This window comes from Daucus carota, chromosome 6 (genome assembly GCF_001625215.2).
Source record: "Daucus carota subsp. sativus chromosome 6, DH1 v3.0, whole genome shotgun sequence".
In the NCBI taxonomy this organism is placed as follows: Eukaryota; Viridiplantae; Streptophyta; class Magnoliopsida; order Apiales; family Apiaceae; genus Daucus; species Daucus carota.
The window spans coordinates 35,114,800-35,129,698 of record NC_030386.2 but is presented as its reverse complement, the minus strand read 5'-3'; the positions used below and the strand labels follow the sequence as shown (position 1 = coordinate 35,129,698).

At 34.9% G+C, this 14,899-nt stretch overlaps 1 protein-coding gene across 1 annotated transcript; it reads left to right on the top strand.

The window, feature by feature from the left end:
• The first annotated feature begins 1,729 nt into the window (after positions 1 to 1,729).
• On the top strand, positions 1,730 to 14,142 carry LOC108226433 (villin-3-like). The gene is made up of 24 exons (XM_064080353.1): positions 1,730 to 1,890; positions 2,901 to 2,964; positions 2,997 to 3,075; positions 3,251 to 3,350; positions 3,460 to 3,528; positions 3,620 to 3,856; positions 3,940 to 4,117; positions 4,319 to 4,451; positions 4,825 to 4,984; positions 5,076 to 5,226; positions 5,309 to 5,409; positions 6,339 to 6,497; positions 6,675 to 6,743; positions 6,812 to 6,880; positions 7,066 to 7,203; positions 7,345 to 7,473; positions 9,883 to 10,030; positions 10,158 to 10,168; positions 10,253 to 10,393; positions 10,473 to 10,598; positions 12,095 to 12,157; positions 12,594 to 12,849; positions 13,272 to 13,492; positions 13,572 to 14,142. The coding sequence occupies exons 3-24, from the start codon at positions 3,020 to 3,022 to the stop codon at positions 13,683 to 13,685; spliced, it is 2,829 nt and encodes a 942-aa protein (XP_063936423.1). The 5' UTR covers positions 1,730 to 1,890; positions 2,901 to 2,964; positions 2,997 to 3,019; the 3' UTR covers positions 13,686 to 14,142.
• The last annotated feature ends 757 nt before the right edge of the window (positions 14,143 to 14,899 follow it).

The following is a 14,899-nucleotide window of genomic DNA, read 5'->3' as shown; positions in this document are numbered from 1 at the left end:
TAATTTTATTAAAAACTATTAATAACAAAATTTAATTAGATCCGTTGTTGAAACAGTTATTTATGACGTGTCATTTAAATATAAATTTGATATCACCAGTGTTTTATTTTTTTCCTTTAGAGCATCTCCAACCATCTAAAGCCCTTGGCTAAAAAGTGAGGTGGCATACTTAAAATAAAAAAATTTAGCCAACAGCTCCAAAAACCCAACTCCAACCATGCTCAGCTGTTGTCTATAAATTTAGCCAACCTCCTATGGATGGCTAAATTTGTCGAACCTCTACAGGTCTGTAAGAAAATCTGTAGGAAGATTGTACATCATTTATTACCATATTGAACTGATATATTCTATTTTAACAATTTAAAATATTAATAACATACTATTTTTAAATTATAGCCAACCGATATAGCCAATACCATTGAAACAAAATGTCTTACAGGTTCAGCAAATTTTACATAATGTCTTACAGGTCCAATTTAGCCAACGATTATAGACAACGCCGTTGGAGATGCTCTTAGAGCATCTCCAACCATAGAGTACCCTTAGCTAAAATGTGAGTTGGCATACCATAATTAAAAATTATAGCCAACATCGTCAAAAAAGTACACTCCAACCACGTCCACCTGTTGTCTATAATTTTAGCCAACCTCCTATGGATGGCTAAATTTGTCGAACGTCTACAGGTCTGTAAGAAAATCTGTAGGAAGATTGCACATCATTTATTACCATATTGAACTGATATATTCTATTTTAACAATTTGAAATATTAATAACATACTATTTTTAAATTATAGCCAACCAAGATAGCCAATACCATTGAAGCAAAATGTGTTACATATTCAGCAAATTTTACATAAAGTCTTACAGGTCCAATTTAGCCAACGATTATAGCCAACGCCGTTGGAGATGCTCTTACGATAATTTAAAGCCCCGCACTAAAGTTTTGTTCACTGCCTCCAAATTAGTTAGAAAGCCTTGAAGAAGATAAACACAACACATTTTGGTGCTGAAGCCCAGAATGTAAAATTGACCCAACGAATTGCATTTTCTAACTTATCTCACCGAGTAAATATTATTAAATTAAACGTGTCATACAATTGTTAGAAGGAATTAATTTAATTACGGTTTGTCTAGTGTTGGTTGGTGTATTTGCAGGGGATCCACCATTATCAAGAGAGAGGAGCCAATCAAAATCTTCCAAACACAAAATTTTCCGCGCCTAGCATGTGCCCATGCGCACGCCATAGAAAAACCGATTTAATTAACATAATATTATTACAACTATTTTATCTTCGAACCGTCTAACGTTGAAAACGACGGGTGCATTTACTTGTAATAAACGGGTGATGAAGAGATTGGAGAGCACGAAAAGGGAGCAGCAAGTCCTAAAGTTGATTATTGCAATAAAAATCCAGCAAGGCCGGTGCCCCCCCTCCTTTTTTGCATTCAAAGTTCGGACCATTTTCTCAATTTTTTTTTAAATTAATTCTGACATAAATTAGAAAATAAATAATAAAAAATTAAAATAAATTAATAATTTGTTTTAAAATTTTGGTAATTCAAGCAAAAGTATATGCTTATCATCTTGTGTATATACTCTCCTATCATCTGTCAAAAAGTACAATTTCGATTCATAATAATTCCCAAAAAGCAAAAAAAAAAAGTTAGAGAGAGAAAAAAAACACAAAGAAACACCTACAGCAATAATTATCTCACCTTTCCTTTTTACCACCCTCTGTCTCCTCCATTTCTATATTTTTGCCAGCTTTATATCCCCCTTTCTCTTTTGCAACACACCTTTCTCTCTCTACACTCATCAAATCATTCACTCTTCTTCATCTTTTAGAGAGAGAAGCAGCAGCAACACAGCGCGGCGATCTCGTCATAAAGGTAGTTTTTGATGCTCTGTTGTTTAGTCGTTATCAGTCAATCGTCAGTCAATGAGATCGATCGCAGATCTCTTGTTTTATTGGATTATTATGATGTGAATATTTGAAATCTGTGTGTTTGTGTGTGGAGATATGTTTATGTTGTTTTGTGCTATTTTGATTGGTTAATTTGGGGATATGTCAAGTGATTGAGTGAGTGTGGACGTTTGATGTGTATTTAGTGGTGGATTGGCGTGTGATTAGTGGATCGTAGCGGTTAGGATAGGTCTGTGTGTGTGAATTTGTTTCGGCTGGGAGATTGGGTGGCTGTCAAGTGTTTCGAGTTTTGTCTCCTTGTGATCAACTTAATACGTGATTAGTTTAGAGAGAGTAGGTTCTTTTTCTGCTAAGATTATGAATGAGAAGGAAGTTCCAAGGCGTACATTTTTCTTTTCTTATAATATCTATGCAAGACACGAATCAATCTTAAGATTCATTGCCCGCTGGCATTGTCCAGTAGTAGAATCAATAAAAGCAGAGAACCATACCTGATATCTATATTTGCGGCATTGTAAATGTGCACAAATTTATCCTGCGGTGGAGATGCACTCTACTATAAGATGATATCTGTAGTCAAATTGTACAGTAGTTTGATTGCATGATTTTTTTTGTTCGCTTTTGCTCGTCTTGTATCAACATGTCTACTTTAGGGAATTACTTGTGAATGAACCATACCTTATCCTTTTTTGCTTACTGACTGGAAAAACAAAAGAATATGTTGTCATCTAGAGTTGATATGTAACATCTCATATCGATAGTTAAAGAGTATTTGGGCCCTTTATAAGCACAATCAAAAATTTGCTATCACTTTTGGGCCGACCTGTGGTGGGTTGTTGGGTCCGGTACGCATAACAACCCACGATGTCACATGATAAGTATAATATTTTGTGTTCTTCATCTTTAGATATTATAGCATCTATTGATGTATATGTATGATTGCAACCTACCTACTTCCCTCTATAATATCTGCAGCCGTTTGGAGATTGTACAACTTGGAATTCACAAGGACTTCTCTTATTTATTTCTGGGAGTAACAAGGACTTCTCTTATTTATTTCTGGGAGTAACAGTAATAAGAGAGGTCTTTACGCAATGTCTAGCACAACAAAAGCTTTGGAGCCTGCATTTCAGGGTGCGGGGCAGAAACTGTATCCTTAATTACAATTTGCCTCTGCTGATAGCAATTTTGTTCTTTTTATAGGCCACAACCATTTTTAAATTCATTCATATACTAGGTCTGTAGGTTGTTTTTACTGTTCAGTTTTTAAGTGATTTTCTTTTCAGTTGCATTCTTTATGTTGTTTGGTGCTTAACACCTATTAGTGGAACTGAAATTTGGAGAATTGAGAATTTTCTACCAGTAGCATTGCCAAAATCTGATTATGGCCGGTTCTATTCGGGGGATTCGTATATTATCTTGCAGGTGGTTATGCCCTACATACAATTTTCTTTTTTCTTTTTTTTTTTGTTCGGGACAATGTCAATAACTGAATTATAAGTGAAACATGCTTCATAAACTTATATCCATGCAGACAAGTCCTGGAAGGGGAGGTGCTTATCTGTATGACATACACTTTTGGCTAGGAAAAGATACAAGCCAGGTAAGGGTTCATCCTTATAAAAAAAAAATTCATCTCGTCACTTCACTAGCCTATAATATGTTCTGAGAGATAAATAAAACTCATATAACAGGATGAAGCTGGAACAGCAGCTATAAAGACTGTAGAGCTTGATGCAATTCTTGGTGGACGTGCAGTGCAGTACAGAGAACTCCAAGGTCATGAGTCCGATAAATTTTTATCATACTTTAAACCATGTATTATACCACTCGAAGGAGGTGTTGCCTCAGGATTTAAGAAACCCGAGGAGGAAGAATTTGAAACACGGCTATATGTCTGTAAAGGAAAACGAGTTGTTAGATTGAAGCAGGTATGGCATGTGCAGAACACGGTAAAAGTCTGTCAATCTCAAAGTTTGTTTGGAGGAATATAAGTTTTTTTTTTCTTATTCAGGTCCCCTTTTCTCGGTCTTCATTGAATCATGATGATGTCTTTATTCTGGACACCAAAGAGAAAATTTTTCAATTTAACGGCGCAAACTCCAATATTCAGGAAAGGGCCAAATCCTTAGAAGTGATTCAGTTTTTAAAAGAAAAGTATCACGAGGGAAAGTGTGATGTCGCAATTGTTGGTATGGGGACTTTCATGATATACAATGTTCCTGTTTTTGCTTTATGATCATGGTCAGGTCATCTGATCTGAGATTTTTATCTTGGTTTCTTTAGTTACTTTCCAATTCATTATATACTCTTCTAGTAATCTGGTTCTCCTTTGTGATGGTTGATGAATCAACCCTAGTTACTTATATTTGTGATGCTATGCTGTACTCCAGATGACGGAAAGCTACAGGCGGAGTCCGATTCTGGTGAATTTTGGGTCATATTTGGCGGTTTTGCTCCAATTGGTAAAAAAGTTGCTAGTGAAGATGATGCTATTCCCGAGAAGACCGCTCCTAAACTGTATAGGTAATCTTTTTTTCCCCTTGCTTGTGGTGTTAACTTCTTTTTGCCAAGCTGCTGTACCATTATGTTGAAGTAGGGAGCTTGAGAGTGAAAATTTTATGTCTTAAATTATAAGATTTACTTTATATATGGCCTCCTTTTTGCTATCTAGTAGTTCACAAGATATCTTTTTAATTTTCCCATCCTCGAGATACTTTACACAAATTATTCTGCAACAGTTCAAGACAAAATGTTTTTTGTCTTAATACAAATGAGGGGAGCTGTGGTCACCTTTTTTTTATCAGGCCGTGTGTCATAATATAATGATTGATGACTGATGCTACAAGCATTAATAGACTCGAGGTGCTGAAATTTGCTCCCCTTTTTTCTTTTGCAGCATTATAGCTGGTCAAGTCAATGAAGTAGATGGTGATCTGTCCAAATCGTTATTGGAAAATAACAAATGCTTTTTATTAGATTGTGGTGCTGAAGTTTTTGTTTGGATTGGTCGGGTAACACAAGTAGATGATAGAAAAGCTGCTATTCAAGTCGCTGAGGTAGTTCTTTGATTCAGATCCTCGTGTAGATGATGCTAGATGCTTCCTATCCTTATATTTTTTTTCCCTTCTGTCGTGATTATGATCTTAGGAATTCATTGCTAGTCAAAATAGACCAAAGTCAACACATGTAACCCGTCTCATTCAAGGGTATGAAACAAATACATTTAAGTCCAAATTTGATTCGTGGCCTTCAGGCTCAGCACCATCTGCTCCTGAAGAAGGTAGAGGAAAAGTAGCAGGTAAATACTCTTGTAAAAACTCTAGATATTTACAGAAATTTAAGAAGCAAATTGACCATGAAACTCCTCTGCGTACTTGTAGCTTTGCTCAAGCAACAAGGTGTTGGCCTAAAGGGAGCGTCTAAGAGTTCTCCCGTTAATGAGGAAATCCCACCTTTGCTTGAAGGAGGTGGAAAAACTGAGGTTTGGCTATTAAGACATTTTATGGTGTGGTTATCCACCTAAGGGGTGTGTTATTTATACAGTTCTATCCATCTAGGCTATCTGTTTATTTTATTTAACAGAAGTGCCTGGGAAAGTTTTGTAAACTAGTCAAATTCAGCTTAAGGTAAATTAGAATGGGCCTTTACTGAACTAAACATGTTGAGATGTTTAAGTGGCAATGAAAATAATATGTTGTTGTCAAGATCAACTAATTAATTGAACAACCCAATTTGAGCATCCAATGAATTTTCTGTTTTCATATACAAAAAAATGAGATTGCTTCTTTAGTATAATTTAAATTTCGAGCATGAAACTGTAAGATAGCAGAATCAGGCCATTCTTTAATGTTTAAAGCAAGATCTTGATTATAGACACTTTATCTATTGACAGCCCTACTTAACAGCCAACTTTGCTACACATCAAGGTTATTTAGGTTTTCCTAAGAAGATGATTTAGATAATAATATTGAATACCATGTAGTACTTACTACATAAAAAATTTAGAACTTAGTTTCATTTAAGTTGTATTTTATCCACACTATAAAAGTATTGACAAAAAGAAGAATTATATTAGTAAGTTTGTACCTGCACATAGAAATCCGCAGGATTGTGAAAAATTACTTGTACACACTTAAAGTAAAAAGCACATTATATTTTGAAATAAAATGGACCTATTACATACATGCTCATCTATACTTCTGCAGTCTGCATTATATATTATCATGGATTAAACTTTTCCTTTTTAATAAAATTAAGAAATCATTTTTAAGAGGTTGGGGAGATTAATGTCCCATCATGTTGGGGTCCTTGGGGAGATTAATGAACTATCATGTTGGAAATGTGTGTGTACTGTGCATGTATATTATCAGGTGATATTATATTGCAGATGTAAATGATTAAAAATTTCAGGTATGGCGCATCAATGGAAGTGCTAAGACTCCCGTGCCAAAAGAAGATATTGGTAAATTTTATGGTGGAGATTGCTACATTGTTCTCTACACCTATCACCCTCATGATAAGAAAGAAGATTATTACTTATGCTACTGGATTGGGAAGGACAGTGTTGAGGTAAATGTCTTGTATTGTTATTAGTGGAAATATTAATTTTTGTTAGCCAGAGACATAGATCGTAGCATATTCAAAAGCAAATTAATAAACTCAAATTCCTAGTGGGTGTTTGAAAGTGTATATGTTATAAGGAGTTGAGAAGTAGATGTGACTGTAAGGACTATTGTGCAATTTCAGGAAGACCAGAAGATGGCAGCTCGATTAGTTGTCACAATGTCTAATTCATTGAAAGGACGACCCGTGCAGGTATTCTATTATCCACTCCTAGCCTCAGTTACCTTGGGGACATATATATATAATATATGCTTTCGCAGGGTCGTATATTTCAAGGGAAAGAGCCACCGCAGTTTATTGCCATCTTTCAACCTATGGTGGTCCTTAAGGTACATTAATGTGATGTTATTTTTAAATCAGTACTCTTTGTACTGATGCTTATATATGATTGTATCAGTACACATATGCTATCCTCACTCTATATCCTTTTGGCAAAGAGATGAAGACATTAGCTTTTAGATTTCTTTGAGGTTACCAAGATATGCTTTTATTTATTCAATTTTCTTTATGATAGGGCGGAATAAGTTCTGGCTACAAAAATTATATTGCTGACAAAGGTCTGAATGATGAAACTTACAATGCTGATTGTGTTGCGCTGATTGAAATATCAGGAACTGCTGTGCATCACAATAAAGCTGTTCAAGTTGATGCAGTATGTTTTTAAAAATGATTACCCTTAGTCACTTGCATATATATATATATATATTAAATATGCTAGATTAAACGCAATTTCTGCGTGTTATTTATATAGTACTCTAAAGTGTTTAAACTGGCATGTTTTTCCTTCATTCAGGTGGCTACCTCTTTGAACACTAATGAGTGTTTTATTGTGCAATCTGGATCTTCTATTTTCATTTGGAATGGAAGTCAAAGTACAGTAGAGCAACAACAGCTAGCTATCAAAGTTGCAGACTTTTTAAAGGTATACACTACGTCACATGCAGAAAAATATAAATTGGTCAAAATTCATAGTTGTGATTCAGATATCTATAGAATAATATAGAATTCGGAAGTATACTTTTGATGCAGCCAAGTAAGCAGTTGGAAATAGGTGTTGGAAGGAGAAACTGATTATGATGACTGAATGTAGCAAACTTTGATAGCTGCTAGAGGGTTTTAGGAAAATATTAAGTGAAATTTTGAAAAATGCCCATGTTCTTAAACTTATTTTCAAAAATATGGTTAAAGTTGCATATGAGGTTGTAGCGCTGGTTAAAGGCAGTTGCTTTTCAGGTTGCACCAGTTATAATGGAGGTTGCACATATGGTTGCATTTTATTTTTATTTTTTTTAAAATTGCAACTTGGGTATTTTTGAAAAAGCCTGAAAATTTATTGAACTTGCTTTGGCGGATTACAAGGCTAGTATATATTTACTTCCCCGTCCTTTTTTAGTTGTCACATTTGACTTTTGAACAGTCAAATTGACCAAAGTTTGACTGAAATTTATTAATATTTTATCAATTGATAAAATAAAAAAAATGTGTCATCGAAAATAACTTTTAATCTACTTTAATGTGTAATTTTAAGTTTTTAAAATAATGTAAGAGTGACTTATAATCTTTGGTAAAAAATTAGTCAATTTGACCAATAAAAATAGAAATGTGACAGGTAAAAAGGGACGAAGGGAGTAGTTCTTAAACTTATTTTCAAAAATATACCCCCTCTGTCCCATGATAAAAGTTGCTTTGACTTTTTACACGTAATTTGAGGTGTAAAACAATTATACCTCTACATATTATTTTTCAAATTTTCTTTTTCTGAATAAAAATATAGATGTCAAAATTTTGTTTTAAAAAAGAAAATTTGAAAAATAATATATAGAGTTATGTTTTTTTTACACCTCAAATTACGTGTGAAAAGTCAAAGCGACTCTTATTATGGGACAAGGGGAGTAGTTAAAGTGGCATATGAGGTTGCAGCGCTGGTTGCAAGCAGTTGCTTTTCAGGTTGCAACACTTACAATTGAGGTTGCACATATGGTTGCATTTTTTTTTTTTTTTTTTTTTAATTTGCAACTTGGGTATTTTGGAACCTCGTCCTCGAGTTTTACTCGGGAACATCACCCTTGTATGGCAACAGGTGCTTGACATTGAATACATCACTTGTATGTATATAAAAAAGAATCAAAGTTGTGTATAAAGGATGTTACTTCTGACCATGGTTGTCACGTCGATGAGTCGAGGCGAGTCGATGGACCTCTGTCTAATCGACTAGTCGACTAGTCTTTGACAAGTCGTAGACTAGTCGACAAAAAAAATATTATTATAAATTAAAATTAATATATATATATATATATATATATATATATATATATATATATATATATATATATATATATATATATAGACACACACACACATATATATATCATGTAAATTAGATTTTTAAGTTCTAACACCTTCCACAATGTTTTATTCAGATTCTAAGGAATTAAGAATCGGAAACTTAAAGAGAATGATGGAAAAGCGAAAAGAGTTAACAAATAACAATAAAACAAAGTAAAATATGTAACAACTGATATATAACAATTGTGTGATACTGTGATGTGATGTGGTAGTGCAGCAAGTAAGCAACAAATATGCGCAGAAATAATATATACCGAGTTATGCAGAACTTATTGTGCAGATTGCAGAAAAACAGAGCAGAAAATATAATCAGAGAAAACTAAAGCAGTAAATTTAGCAGCTCGACTAGTCGACTAGTCGGTCGACTAGTCGACTAGTCGGTCGACTAGTCGACCGCTTAGTCGACTAGTCGACTGAAATATCAACATTCAGCTAGTCGACAAGTTGAGTCGACATCCATTCACCGCTTAGTCGACTAGTAGTCGACTAGTCGACCGACATGACAACCATGCTTCTGACAAGTGAAAGTTAGAGGACTGAATATGCAAAATCAGTTACGAAAGCTAATCCTTATTTTATTTTAGGAGCAAAAAGTGGTACAAATCCTTTTTAAGCTTTTTAAATTGAGAAAGAGATTAAGTAGCCTTTTTATTCCACCAAAGTTAGAGCTAATCACAAAAGACCTGAAAGACTACATGCCAAACAGAGGGTAAAGCAGTCAGGATTAAGAAACACCGTCATGGAGGGCCACTTGAAGTTGATGTGTGAGACGTTATATATTAGCTTATCGTTGTGAAGTTTTTGATTAGTTATGTAGCTTATAGTATAGCCTTCCCTTGATTTTTTCCATTTTGCATGTAAAACTGCTAATCGACTTGAAATTACTGTGCAAGTGAAGAGAATAAGAGTATCAAGCCTTACATACTTAATGAACATTGTTTTGGAATATCAAGTGCAATTCAATATATTTTCCTTGTACATTTAGCCTGGCGCAGTTGTGAAACATGCTAAAGAAGGAACTGAAAACTCATCTTTCTGGTTTGCCCTTGGAGGAAAACAAAGTTACACCAGCAAAAAAGTGTGTCCGGATGTCGTTCGTGATCCCCACTTGTTTACCTTCTCAATTGATAAAGGTGTTTTTTCTTGTTAATAGATGTTAAACAAATATTTTTTTACATATATAAATGGCTTGCACAGTAAAATTTGTCACCCCTTCTAACTACTTTTACTTCGTATTCCTGCTGCCATGTCGACTTCCAGGAAAATTTGAGGTAAGAGTTTGTAGTCTTACACTCCCTGAAATCCAAGTTTTATTTTTAGCAGCTTTTACAATCTGGATTTGCTAATTTTGACAGGTGGAGGAAGTTTACAATTTTTCACAAGATGATCTGTTGACGGAGGATGTTTTGATTCTTGATTCACATGCGGAGGTGTTTGTCTGGGTTGGTCAGTCTGCAGATTCAACTGAAAAGCAAGACTCGCTCGAGTATGGCCAGGTACTGTTGGATTAATCTAGCCTTGCGGGGATTATGGTTTTCAGTTTGTGCTCGCATCAACCATTGAAACTTATTGCAGAAATATATTGATATGGCCGTGTCTCTTGATGGGCTGTCCCCGTATGTACCTCTGTACAAAGTCACAGAAGGAAATGAACCATGCTTCTTCACAACATTCTTTTCATGGGATTCATCTAAAGCAACCGTATGTCTTGCATCATATGCATTTATGCTTTTCATTCTTATAAGTTGATTGCTTCTGTGTAGCTGAATCTATGATCCAATAGTGGTGGTAATGTTGACACTGATAATGGTGGCAACAACTATAACTTCTTCAAAAGTATAGATAGAACTAACTTGAATAATTTAGAATCAGGCTGCCCCTAAGACTTTAGCCTTGTCAGCTGAAGTCAGTTATGCTCGTTCAAATAGATTATAGTTCACTTGGTGAGTCAAGCTCAAGTTCTATTTGCATACTCAAACTAATTGCTAAGCTCAAGTTGTGCCGCATGGGTCATATCTGTTTAGGAGTTAATTTAAAACTGTAACTAAACCAATTTAAGACCAATTTTGTCCTGCTTATGAGAGTGAACATATGCCTATTTGTTCACATCACTAGTAAGAAAATAGGGTTTTAAATTAATAAAGGTACTAAGATTAGCAGCCAATTTGACAATTCCGGGACCAGTTGCAGGTATCATAAGAGGGAGGGAGTCTGAACAGTCTTTGCATTGTTTATTCTGTGCATCATACACTTGGCACTTGAAATACGTCAAGCTTTTAGGCCCGTGCTTATCTTATAGTAATAGTTATATGCGTGGTATCAAAACTCAAAAGTAATCAAATTTGGGGGAACCCAAGTAATAACACATACTCCCTCCGTCCCATTGAATTATATACATTTGGTTTGGACACGGAGACCAAGAAAATGCGTAAACAATGAGTAAAATTAAATGAAAAGTGAGTAAAGTGGTGGGACCAATTTATATTCAATAATAGATTTGAGATAGTGGAAGAAAGTAGTGGGTGGAATAGTGTTTTATATTTATAGAATAGAGATAGTTGAAGAAAGTAGTGGATGAAACTGTGTTTATATTATAAAAAGTTACTATTTTTGGAATGTATAGACATGAGAGGGACATCCCAATATAGAAATTGTATAGAAATGAATGGGACAGAGGGAGTAATACATTAAATATATGAGGCCACATTTGAATAACACTTGAATATTAATATTATGGACCTCCCAGCCAAGTTAAGGGAAGTTAGCTTGCCCTTGCTATTGTGTGTTACATTTAAGAATCTAAACAAATATTAACCGGCAAAAGAAACATAAATGAAATCTGCAAATGATCAAAGCTTGCTGTAGCAGCCATAATCAATGTTTACTGTTATTGGGTGTTGATTTCTTCACAAAGCAAAGCTCTTTTCTTTAAGCCACAGACAAATACATTTACTAAATATGTGCACTGTACTCAAACCCTTCCTGTTTAGATGTCCTATTTGCACATATATATTAAATGTTATCATGCTGCTTTTGCCAAGTCAGTTCAGAAGTATTCTTTGAATATATGAGAAATGTTCATGCTCTTTGCTGTTATGCTTTATATTTTTTCTATTTTTTAGATGCACTTATCTCTTCATATTTTTGCTTATCCATTGTGTTTTTTGGCTTTTTATTCCCCTGGATGCAAATAAAAGGCTTACGGAAATTCATTCCAAAAGAAAGTTATGCTGCTTTTTGGGACTGGTCACTCGGCAGAGGTAAACACTGAATTGAACCTCAATATAGTACACACCATATATTCTAGCCGCTTAATTTATGGAATTTCTTAGCAGTGAATCATAATTTCCATCTATCCTTTTGTTTTATGCTTCCTCTTTTGCTTTGAATGCTGATTAGGTAGAGTAGTATATATATTTATAAATCTTGTCAACGATAGGAAGCAAGCAAAACACCAAAAGGTGGAAATAGAAGTGCATTTAATTTGAGAAAGCAATGTGCTTGAACTTTATGCGACTCTCATATCATTCATTAGATATATCTTAATTAACAGTGACAAGTGTATGAGGTTGAGTAATATGCATTTTCTAGTTTATATTAATCAATTATTTTTTGTCTATGTGAGCTTTGTTGCTTCATCTTTTGTGAGGTAATAAGAAAATAAGATTTTTGATTAGGCATATTTTGTTAAATTAGGATAAATCAAATGGGACAAATCAAGGAGGACCAACTCAAAGAGCTTCAGCTTTGGCTGCACTAAACTCTGCATTTAGTTCGTCTCCTGGGCCTAAACGCGATGCTTCTCCAAAATCAGCAGGAGTGAGTCGAGGATCGCAAAGAGCAGCAGCCGTAGCTGCCTTATCTTCTGTTCTTACTGCTGAAAAGAAGGGTTCGCCTAGTTCCTCACCAGCCCAGTCCAGTAAAATTCCTCCCACAGAACCAATGCACTCTGGTACTACTAAACTTAGTTAGATAGCTCGAGTGTTAAATAGTTGTTATGATGTATATATATTATGCCTATATACATACCATTGCACCTGAGAAGTATGAATAGATAAAACTGAAAGAATTACACAACAGAATAATCTAAGGCACTGTAGCAATGACTGACCTAGAGTAAATGTACTCCCTTACACGAGACATTTGCAAGTTAATATAATTTAAGATAGCCTAACCATTGCATTGAAGTACCATGTGAATAAAAAGTAGGGGCCCTGATGAATTCTGGTTTTGTTTCACACTTGGGGCCAATGGTACCCCTCGGAAGAGGAATCATTGATTAGCAGAAAAACATTCACATCTAGTATACAAAAAGCTACACCACCCTTGTTGCTAAGTTAATTTTCTCTTTATCCTGTAACCTGTGTCCTGTAGGAAAGAGTGAGAACTTACCTGAGGTTACAGATTCCGAAGAAACTACGGAAGTTGAGGAGACACAGATTGTTCAGCCTGTATCAGAGAATGAGGAGTCAGAACCAAAACCAAAAGTAGAGCAGGAGGAAAATGGTAGTGGAAGTCAAATCACATTTGATTATGAACGGTTGAAAGCAAAATCTGATAACCCGGTCACTGGAATTGATTTTAAGCAAAGAGAGGTTGGTTATTTTGAAAATAATTTGGCACCAGCTCATTTTGCCTCCCTCTCTTTTCTGATTACCCTTTTTCTACTTTCAGGCATATCTCTCTGACGAGGAATTCCAGACTATATTTGGGATGTTGAAAGAAGCATTCTATAAGTTGCCAAAGTGGAAGCAAGACATGCTAAAGAAAAAAGTTGATCTCTTTTAGCATTGAACTTGAGAAAATCCTATATATATTTCCCCCCTCGTCATTGTCTTTGCCTACAATATTTAGTGTGCCTCGGCCTCGTTACTGTCTTGACAAGGAAACTTTGCTTTTATGATGGTGCCCCAATTTCTTCTGGTTGCCACGTGATGAGCATACCTACGCTTATTGGCATTTTAAGCCTGCCCTGAGTGTTCCCCCTCCCCTTTTTTTTTTCTGTTGCATTTGTTTTGCTTATAGATTGTAGGTATAGAAAGATATGGGCAGGCTAATTCTTTAGTTTGATTTGAGAATGTATCAAGGTTTGTCAAATTTTACAGATTCCATTTTTTTCTTCTGGAATTATTTATTCATTAAAAATGGAAAAGTGTATATGCATTGTATGGGTGATCAGTTCCAGCCGTGATGTTTGTAGGCTGTGTCTGAGATGTTTGCTATCAGAAGTATTATTTTCGGAGTACTGAAACTTGTAATTTATGTGCAACTCTTATCAATCCTGTAATCCTTTAGAGAAGTGGGGGAACGTTGTAGATTTGAGCATGAGAACTTTATTGGTGTTTATGTGTTTAAGTATTAAACAGCCTTCAGAATCTTTTGTGAAACAAAACTGCCCATGTACGTGAACTTACACTAGTTTGATCTTGATGTAGTAGTTTCATATGTATGGACTGACAAATATATACAATCCTTTATATAGGAACATCATGTTCATAATATGTTACAATTTGACTTCTCCCAGAGAAAAAGTTAGACAAGCATCAAACGAGATTTGCTATGCTTTGTGTACTGCTAAACTGGAAGGAGTAAGTCTACATCGATATATGAAAATTCTTCCAAAGTTCAACTTATATGGAAGGCGTGGTGGTACTAGCATCTTGCCGTTTAAGTTTTTCTACGCCTAAAATTTTTAATTGTTTGGTGATGACCAGCTCAATCCTTGTGATAGAAACATATTTCAAAACAGTACGATGACTCATTTTCCAGATAATAACCGGCTTGGGTACGGTGTAAATTTTTGTTACTTGAAGGATTTGGATCCGTGTGAATGTTTGCTATTTTTTTAGAATTTATATAATTTATATTCTTAGATCAACAACTTCGAATTAATTAGAAATGGTAAACATTTGCGCCCGTTCGGTAGCCATTCGTTGGATAATGCCAACATATTACTCGGAGTAATATCTTATTGTCCAGATAAGTACCACGAATATGCTCTC